Source organism: Propithecus coquereli, unplaced genomic scaffold (assembly GCF_000956105.1).
Source record: "Propithecus coquereli isolate 6110/MARCELLA unplaced genomic scaffold, Pcoq_1.0 Scaffold171, whole genome shotgun sequence".
In the NCBI taxonomy this organism is placed as follows: domain Eukaryota; kingdom Metazoa; phylum Chordata; class Mammalia; order Primates; family Indriidae; genus Propithecus; species Propithecus coquereli.
Genome location: NW_012141747.1, coordinates 2,493,986 through 2,504,506, shown reverse-complemented (window position 1 = coordinate 2,504,506; position 10,521 = coordinate 2,493,986). Strand labels below are relative to the sequence as shown.

Here is a 10,521-nt window from a genome sequence, read left to right as displayed (position 1 = left end):
GGAGCCCTCACGGAAGAAAAGGAAATTCTCAGAAATGCTTCATGCTCCAAAACAATACAAAAAGAACTTGAATTCAATAAAACAAGAGCTCGCAGATGAGATGATAAAGTAACAGAGATAAAAAGGGATCTTGGAAGCTTAAGAAAATGAACTGAGAATCAAAACAACATGACAACAAAATTAATAGATAAATTAAAAGCATCAAGGTACAGAATATACGCCTAAAAACTGAATTATTAACTCAGAAGTAGGAGTATGAACAGCATGGAGAGTACAGATGAAAAAGATAAAGAAAAACAGAAACAAAAAGCAAGACAACAGCTATCCAAGGTGAAGGGTCCTTGACGTGGACAAGCCAAAAAATGAAAAGTAAATGTAAAATGTATCAAAAAATATGATACATACACCAAGTGATATTAGAAAATTTCCTAAAGTGATTAAAGAAATCAATCTTCAGCCTGCAAGACTGCAAAAGCACACTGTATTCCAGAAAAATGTAACACACTTGTGCTCATGGCAATAACAGATTCTAGTCAAGTTAACTAAACTTAAATGATGAAGACAGAGTTATATGCACAAAAAGCACATCACCCACAGGGAAAACAATATCAGACCAGCCTGAGATTTCTCCTATTGCCCTACCAAATACTGGAAGACCCTGGAGCAACAGCCACCGAGCACAAGAGTGTGGCCTCAGACTATCATACCCAGCCGAGGTGTCACTCAAGTCCAAAACCAAGGGGCAAACATTTGCAAACATGAAAACATTCAGAAAATAGGACATTCATGAGACATCAGGGAAGAAAACAGGAATCCAGCCAATTAAGAGATGAACCAAAATAAAAGATTCTGGATTGGCAAAGCCACACCTTAGTGGAAGCATTAACTCAATTTAAATGAGAACTGAGCCAACCAATCACAGAAAGGACGGTTACAGGACAGAATGGGAATTACGAAGTAAAGCCAATAATAAAACTTTTTGAAATGGGAGCTGGGGGAAGCAGGAGAGAACAGGAACGCCGACACCCTTGACCTATAGGGTGGGGAGTCAATGGACATTCTCAGAATGAAAACATTGTTTTTCAAAAGCCACAATTCTAACCTTATAATGCTTTCAAAAATCCCTTCCCTTAACCTTACATGAACCTTTTAGAAAATAATCTCCCTTGTGTTAAAAGAAACATTTATTTGAAGTTTAACGTTTCTTTGGCTTCACTTCAGTTTCTTTCCTTTTATGGAAATGAAGTAAATGTAATAATTTTGTTATAAAACAGCATTGACAGAGAAGTTGTATTTTTATAAAAATACTTCTATCCATCTTTGCAGTTATCCCTGTACGTGTCTAAATGCATTAGGAAGTTGTCTGGGATGATGTTCACCTCGTGGAACTAGAGGTTATTCTGGGCAGCTGGGATTCGGGATGAGACATGTTCTTTGTACTTTTCAGTGTTAACTGATTTCTTTATATTGAGCATGCATCTTTTTTATCATTCTGTGCAAATACAGAATAATCTGTCTTAATTAAAAAACAAAACAAACTGAATAAAAACATGCTGAGATGTTAACAGTGATTAGTACTAGACGGTGGGATACAGATGAGAATTCTCTTCTTCATACTTTCCGTATTTTTCCAGGGGAAAAAAAAATCCGCTGTTGCTAAAGAGCATGTTGAGGTGATGCTGAAAGTTTACGGTAGCTAATAAAGTGTAAGAGAAAATACAAAACTAAAAAACTTCTATGTATACATGTAGACAGAAGATTAACATTGGATAAAGGGTTACGGATAATTTTTTTCTTTCTTTTTTACCTACTTTTTCATTTCTGGAAGGTGAACATTTATTATTTGTGTAAAAAGAAAAAAAAGACATTTTAGTTTTGTGTTTTAATAGAAGGGGCTTCTCAGGATGTAACAACTCCCGGCCCAGAGGAATCTGAGTGGTCAGAGGCCCAGGTAACGCCCGCAGGAGGAAGGGCAACCTCAGAGGGAGACGACCAGGAGATGCCTGCGTTCCCTTAGCACCGGGCAGTCCAGTGATTCCTTCTCTCACTGCAAACGTGGAACAAAGGGTGAAGACTGCCCTAAGTCAGACACAGCCCTCAGAATCTGCCCCCCTTCTATCGCGGTATGTGTGTGCACCCAGGAACACAAGTGTTAAGTCAGAAACAACATTAAGAAGAAAATGGCTCAATTCATACTCACAACATACGAGCCCCCTGGAACACACACTCAAAAGCCTGGCATGCCCAAGCTATGCTGCCAAGCTTACAGCCTTTATGTGCTTTTGATGGTTAAAAAAAAAAAAAAAAAAAGAAAGAAAAATGGGAAGGGAAGAGAGAGGAGGGAGGGAAAGGGAGGAGAGGGAGGGAGGAAAGGGGAGGAGAAAAGAGAAGAAAGTATAGGACAGGACAGAGGAGAATAGAAGAGTAGAGTTAAGGTCCTAAAAGCAGATGAGGTTCTAAAGTGGTTACCTTCAAGCTTCACCGACATGCAGATACTCAGCATGCTTAGGCCTTAAGGTTTGGAATATTCCAACTGGAACGAAACTCACCAGTGGCTATGGCCCAGTAAACGTCTGATCCATTCAGTAACTCACCACATGCTATGGGAGAATAAACCTGGGACCCAGGAACTTGAAGCAGAATTCGAAATGGAGCGATCCTGGCATTGGAGTCCAACACTGCATCCAGAGCACCGACCAGGCGACCTTCAAAAGAAAAGACAAGAAAGTGCACCTGTGAGCACAGGGACTGACCACTCCGGCCAGAGTGCCGGTGCCTGCACCGTGGGCACCCGAGGCAGCCTGGTCACTGTCTGTACCCTATGCGGGGTGTAAGTTTCACGTCCAGTTCTTTGATCACCTCACCAGAGCCCAAGCTCCATGAGGCCAAGGGCTCTGTCTGCCTTATACCATTTCCCCAGCGTCTGGAACAGGTCTTGGCACCTACAGGCACTCAGCACCAGTTTGCCAAATCAACGAGTAAGTACACACAGAGGGCCTGGACCTGTCCCCCAGCCTAGCGGGGGACACACGACCCAGGAAGTAGGTAAGCAGGGGCTCTGCAGTCACACTGCCTGATCTGAACCCTGGCTCCACCGCCTCTGAGCTGTGTGGCCCCAGGCAAGTTATTTACTTCTCTGTGCCCTGCTTTTCTTGTTTATGGAATAAAATAGTGACAGTATCCCTACCTCATAGGGTGACTGTGAGAATTAAATGAGTTAACGTATCCAACATGCAAAGTGCTTTAGACTATTGCCAGGCCCATAAGAAGTACTGTGTAAGTGTCGCCCATTATCATCATCATTTTATCATCATGATCCTCATCTCCAATACGGAAGAATAGTTCCTGCCTACTCCAGGAGGGTACTGTAAGAAATAAATAAGAAAATGTATCAAAGTCCTTCACAGCCCACAAAGCACATAATGTGCGTGAAGGGCCAGCATTCTGCTGTGACCGGTGGCATCAGGAATTGATGGCATTAAAAACATAAATAAATAAATAAAAGGCATCTGCTCCTTCCAATCTATTGCCTGCAAATCAGGACAGCCAAGATGACTAAGCCCCTCACTTTACTTTACATATTATCCTTAACTAATAGGACGTGAATAAGGGCCACAAGTTGCCGGAGCAAGTATATATATATTTTTGTATATTTCAGCAACCTCAAATGTAAAGAAAAGTTCAGTCATTAGGGAGTAAGTTACTGACCTAATACCCCATCATCTCCAGATGTTGCAGTAAATGTTTTGTACAAACAAGGACATCTTGCTATATAAGCAAGTACAACCATCAAATTCAAAACATTAATATGGATACAGTCCCACCGCCTAATTCTCAGAACCCATTCGAATGTTGCCAAATGTCCCAACAATGTCCTTTTGCTACAACAGACCCAGTTCAGAATCACATTTTGTCGTTATGTCTCTTTGGTCTATGAGAGTCTGGAGAAGTCTTTCTTTGATTTTCACGACCGTAATGCTTTTGAAGATTACAGACTAGTTTTCTGTTTGTTTGTTTGTTTGTTTGTTTGTTTGTTTTTGAGACAGGGTCTCACTCTGCTGCCCTGGCTAGAGTGCAGTGGCATCATCAAAGCTCACAGCAACCTCAAACTCCTGGTCTCAAGCGATCCTCCTGCCACAGCCTCCTCAGCAGCAGGGACCACAGGTGTGCCACCACACCCGGCTAATTTTTGTATTTTTTTGTAGAGACAAGGTCTCACTATGTTTTTCAGGCTGGTCTTGAACTCCTGACATCAGGGAATACTCTCCCCTCAGCCTCCCAAAGTGCTGAGATTACAGGTGTGAGCCACTGCACCCAGCCCAGGCCAGTTTTTTATAGTGTGTCCCAAAGTCTGGGTTTGTCTGAGCTTTTGTCATGGTTAGATTCAGGTTATCTCTGGCAACAATCACAGAAGTGATACTGTGTTCTTTTCATCACATCCTTTCAGGTGGCAGATGATTTCTGTCCCAGTCCTGGTAATATTTGATCACTTGATTAAAATAGGGGTTGCCAGGCTTTTGCACTAAATAGTTATTCCTTTTTACTTTGTAAGTAACAAGTAATCTATGGAGATATACTTTGAAACTGTGTAAATTTCCCATTCCTCATCAAATATTCCATTTATTTACTTATTTATATCTGTATGGCCTCATGTTTTCCTACTTTATTCAATGGGTCATAATCCATTACTGTCATTATTTTGATGCCCAAATTGTCCCAGCTTTGGCCAGTGGGAACCCCTTCAAGCTGTATCCTTTGGACACATCCCCATCATTTTTCATATTTTCTGGCAAAATAAAATATTCCAACTTCATCTTGTACATTCGCAACTCTAGCCCTAGAACCAGTCATTTCTCCAAGGAGCTCTGGCGCCTTCAGTGAGGAATGGTATTTAAAAGCCAGTATGTGGGAGCCAGGTATGCTCATTACTAATGGGGTGGCCCCAGGACCCCAGTGGACAGAGCCAGGGAATATATATGTGTGTATACATGTGTACATGTGTGTGTGTGTGTGTTGTCAACTGAAGAAATGATGAGGTTCATAATTTGGAAAGGAGAGCTTTATTTCTCATAAAGGGTTGGAGCCTGTGGGTGACTATTCCAACAGGAGGGGAAGCAGAGTCCCAGCCAGAAGCCAGAAACATGTGCTTCAAGGGAGAGACAATGGGAACAGGAATTTTATACTGAGCAGAATGGCTAAATATACATATTTAACAAGCTATTGGAGTCATGAATATTTACAAAAGGAGACACACGTGCCTGCACATTCAAGCTTTCTGCCCCTTCACGGAGTCCATGTTCAAAAATGGCGGCCGTCTGGTGTCAAAAAGTGAAGCAGAAGACATGAAAACCCTATCTGCACATGCTCCACAGAGTGGTTAAAAATCGCTCCATGGGTGGTGGTCTCCTATTAGGAAAGAATGCTGGTCAGCTGTAGTGCAGAAACTGCCAACACGGAGGAGCAGGTCACAAGACTGATTTCTGTTTAGCCCTTAGGGCAAAAAGTTTGATGGCCAGTTAGCAAGGGAGGGGGTATAAGGAGGCATGTCTGACCTTCCATCCTGTCATGGCTGGGAACTCAGTTTTAAGGTTTCTCTAGGGTCTCCTTGGCCAACAGGGGGTCCATTCAGTCAGTAGGGGGCTTAGGATTTTATTTTAGTTCACAGCATATACAGGTGAGCCTTGAACAACATGTGTTTGAGCTGCATGCAGCCACTTATACACTGATTTTCTTCCGCCTCTGCCACTCCCGAAATGGCAAGAGCAACCCCTTTTTCCTACTCCTCAGCCTATTCAACATGAAGACAATGAGAATGAAGACCTTTATGATGATCCATTTCCATTTAATGAATAGTAAATATATTTTCTCTTCTTGATACTTTCTTTAATAACATTTTTTCTCTAGCTCACTTTATTGTACAGATACAGCATGTAATACATATAACATACAAAATATGTGTTAATTTACTAGGTTATCTGTAAGATTTCTGGTCAACAGTAAGCTATTAGTAGTTAAGTTTTGGGGGAGTCAAAAGTTATACGTGGATTTTTGACCATGCAGGGGGTTGGCACCCCTAAGCCTGGTGTTGTTCCAAGGCCAACTGTATGTACATTTATAGATTTATATGCGCACATGCACACACATTCTTGTGACATATTTACATCTATTTGTATTTTTATATATGTCTACATAGAGAAAAACTGAGTTCACACCAATACCTCCAAATGCAATCCCAATACCACAATGTTCATTCTCCTTTCTTTCCACATTTGCAACTCCCTTCTACAACACAAGAAATCTGTTTTCCATTATTCTGAATATATTTCAGTATTCTGAAATACTTTACCTGATCAGTGTTCCCGTTGCTATCAATATCCCCTCCCCCAGCAGGTGTCCTTCTCACCCTATCCAGGCTCCAACTGCCCATATACCCCACCCCTATAATCTTCTTCATCTGCCCCAGTTAGCAAGTCTTGGAAAAGAAGAAAGAAAGGGTACATGGGTTTTTATGGCAACTATTCCTTAGGCTGCTCAGAATTCTTGCCTCCTTCCTGGTTTGCTTCTGAGTTACAAATGACAGAGGGGGCTGGGAAGCTGTCTGCTGGATACAGGGGCTGCCACTTTAATACAGAATCTCAGCAGCAGCTTAGGGGAGAGCTCAGTGGTTAAGAACAAAGGGTTGGAGTGGGGTTAATGCTGCATTTACATAAGAATGATAAAACAATTTGTTTACCTATCAAAGGTTGGAGGGCAGGTAGTGCTGGAGAAGCTTAAGATTAAAAAGAAGCTAAAGACCCCCACCCATCCTACACCCACGTACATTTGGCATTTCCAACTAAATAAAGAGATCTACTGTAGAACCTATAGCTAGTTTGGTAAAAAGAAAAACATGAGGGACTTTAGACCCCATCAAAAGAAGGAAGCAGGAAGTATGCAGTGACTTAGGCAGCCACAACACAGAAGTGGTGATTTTCCTCTTCAAGACCCAGGTGCTTTTGCAAAGGTCAGGACATTTTATGAAAATGAGACCAACCCAGCCTTTACATTGGATGGAAGGTGGGTAGGGTAGCCATCGAGAAGCCACAAAGGGACTTCCAGTTTCAGCTCCAACACGCAAAGAGTTGGGAAGCCACTGCTCCCATCCATACAGCAAGAAAAAGCTAAACAAACTGAAAATCAATGATTTTTCTTGGACTCATCAGAGAACTAAGGTTACAGGTTAAACCACAACCCCAAACTACAGAGAGAGAGATGAGTGAAATCAAACAGTCACAGCCAAGATCTGCTTCCCCGGTGTAGAAGCTGCTAGAGCCATAAACTGTAGGAATACTTAAATGGTGATTTTGACAAAAATCGCTGAGGGATGAGCATGGACTAGCATGAGAGTACCAAACTCCTAAAAGCCACAGTCTTTACAGAATCCCATGCTTGTATAGGTTTTTATCAGCAGGAACTCCAAGTTCTCACTATGAATAGCCAAGGAAGATCTTCTCATGGCCCTCTCAGGGCAGAGAGAAGAATAATGATTATGCGATATCCTAGAGCATTCTCCGAAACAAAGGCCAACTCTCCACGGAACAAGACTTCACCAGAGCCTTATCCTAGCTGGAAGAAAAGCATTTCTTTGACTCCAACCCCCTCTAGCTTTCCTGTCTCCTCTAAGGGTGTGGTAGTGGGAGCAATAGAAATCACTTGTGCTGGTCACAGCCCAGGGCACAGGCCCACTGAAGACATCTACTGATAAGATTATAGAACCCTTCCCGTCCTACACACCTGACACCACACCAACAGGCTCCAGTATAATGACAGTGATGATAGCTGAAAGAGCTGCAAGATGAAGACTCTATTTGAGGAGGAGTTCTTACAAATGCCCAAAGACAAAGACCAAAAGGAGGACACCTAAGGAATTTGAAAGCTCTGACACCCACTGGTACAGCAAACATTAAATAATTCCTAGCCAGAGTAACACAAAAGTCACACTTAGGGAGATTTTCTCAGTTCCCATTACTCAAAATATTATGTTTGGCTTTTGACAAAAAAATTACAATATATGCTAATAGGCAAGAAAAAGCACAGTCTGAAGAGAGAAAGGAAGTATCAGAATGAGACCCATACATGACACAGATGCTAGAATTATCAGACAGGGACTTTAAAATAACTATGATTAATTGTTTAAGGGCTTTAATAAAAAAGGTAAACAATATGCAAGAACAGATAAGTGAAAGGATGGCTAATGAAATATCTAACAGAGAAAAAATGAACTATCTAACTCACTGTCTTTAAGATTAATCATGTGAGCTTCCTCAATATTTAACTGCCTGCAGAGATGTTTTTACAGCATTTGAAAAGAGCTGAGAAGACAGAAAAGAAACGTAAATCCTTCTCCTTTACATTGGCCAGACCAGTTTGGCCAGAACTACTGATAAGCAAGTCTTCAGGAGCAGGAAAACAAAAAACAAAAAACAGGAGAAACAGACACCCTGACATCTTACAGCTGTCTCCTGCTAAACCAGTCTACAACAATAAATTTTTATTTACCCCTTCACAATCCCCAATGAAATGCCCAAAGCCATTTGGCCTCAAGGCCAACAGCCCTTTCTCCTTCTCTTTAGGAGAAAGTAAAATAAACTTCAGACTTCTATCCTAATCTTTGTGTTGAAAATTCTTTCTCTACCCACGCCATGAGCTCCTCACCTTAACTTCACCCTAATATCTGGTGGCCTGTACAGGGAGAAAAATCACTTCTCTGCCTCCCTACACAGAGCTCACTTTTCTGCCTCTGTCTCAAGACTGCTCCCTCCTCGGCTACACAGCTGTTAGGACATGATTCTCAGCGTAAATTCCATTGGGAACTTGGTAAGTCTCTAGGGCTTTGGAAGTGGTCATACGCTGGAGGAGGAGTCAGCAGCTTCATGGTTATGGGACTCTCTCATGCCGGGCTGCCACTCTGGGAGAGGTGCCTGGCAAGGGGACACCTCCTAACCACCTCCTCTGGGACTTCACCCAAACCCAGAGATGCCTGGCTTTGGGGAAGCTCCTCCCTAAGTTTCGGTCTAGACCAGGACTCGGGGATGCCTGCTTTCTGGCCAGCACCCTAAGTTTCATGTAGGTCTCACTCAGAGTCAGGGAAATCCGATGTCTAATGAGCACCCAAAGGTTTAGTGGGGATGCCTGTCTCAGACTCTCAGTAGGTCAATGTATGACTGTACCTAAAGTCCCCCACCTTTCTTTCACCTAGTTATTGCCATGGGCAACGTTCAGTCAGCCCTACCCAAGGCTCCCCATTGGGATATGTCCTTAAGAATCTGAAAACTTTAGAACTTATATACCTCTACTCAAATATCCCAGTCTCAAACCCATTAATAAGAATATTAAGTTTAATCAAAGAAAGTAGGAATGAAAGGATGGCCTTACTAACAAACTCTCTAACAGAGAAAAATAAAGTAACTCGCTGTCTTTAAGACTAATCACATGAGCTCCCTTGCTAATTAACTGCCTGCAGAGATGTTTTCACAGCATTTGAAAAGAGCTGAGCAGACAGAAAGGGAGTGCAAATCCCCCTTCTTGACATTTGGCAGGCCAGCCTGACAACATTCCAGAGATAAGCTGATCACCAGGAGAAGGAAAAAGAAAAAGAAAAAAAATACAGATCCAGCCGCTTCACAGCTGCTTCTGTAATCGGCTAGAACTCATAACTGTTTTTTTCTCTTCTTTACCCCCATAAAAACTCCAAGCCTCTTCTGGTTGGAGCTGGCACTTCCCTTTCTTTCTTTCCTTCTTTCAGGTGCTGTGCCATTTCCCTTCTCTCTCTCTGAGACAGTGAAATAAACTTTTTACCTCTTTATATCCTAATCTTTGTGTTGAGAATTCTTTCTCTATCCAGGCCACTGAGCTCCTCGCCCTAACTTCACCCTAACAATGGGTAATGTAAGCAGTGAGATAGAAACTCTCTAAGGAAGAATTAAAAGAAATGTTAGAGATTTTTAAAAACTAAGAAAAATGAAGATCGTCTCTGATGGGCCCAGCAACAGACGGGACACAGTCAAGGAAAATAATCATGAGCTTGAAGACAGATCAATGGAAACTTCCCAAACTGAAAAGCAAAGACAGCAAAGGACAGAACATGCAGCAACTGTGGAGCAATTCCAACAGCTCTAAGATGTGCATAACTGGAATAACGGAGAAGAGGGACTAATCATTTTAAGTAATAATGGCCAAGAATTTTCCAAAATTAATGACAGACACCAAGCCACAAATCCAGGAGCACAGAGAACACCAAGCAGGATAGATATCAAAAAATCTCCACCTAGGCAACCACATTCAAATTGCAAAAGACAAAGACAAAGAGAAAATCTTGAAAGAAGTCGGGGGTGGGGACAAATAGCTTTAAGAGACACAAAGATATGAATTACAGCCAACTCTCCTCACAAACCATGCGAACAAGAGAGTGGACTGAAATATTTAAAGTGTTAAAAGAAAAAAAATCCCACCAACCTATAATTCTATATCCAGTCAAATTAT

General features: G+C 41.9%; 1 protein-coding gene across 4 annotated transcripts in view; it reads right to left on the bottom strand.

Annotated features, from left to right (window-relative positions):
- TBC1D8 (TBC1 domain family, member 8 (with GRAM domain)) overlaps positions 1 to 10,521 on the bottom strand; it is a 130,858-nt gene that overhangs the window by 72,394 nt on the left and 47,943 nt on the right. For 3 of the 4 annotated variants that reach the window (XM_012641929.1, XM_012641931.1, XM_012641933.1), the window contains exon 2: positions 2,550 to 2,705. In XM_012641929.1, the coding sequence (XP_012497383.1) occupies positions 2,550 to 2,705 (156 nt within the window). The remainder of the gene's footprint in view (positions 1 to 2,549; positions 2,706 to 10,521) is intronic. The other variant, XM_012641930.1, reaches the window with a different exon arrangement.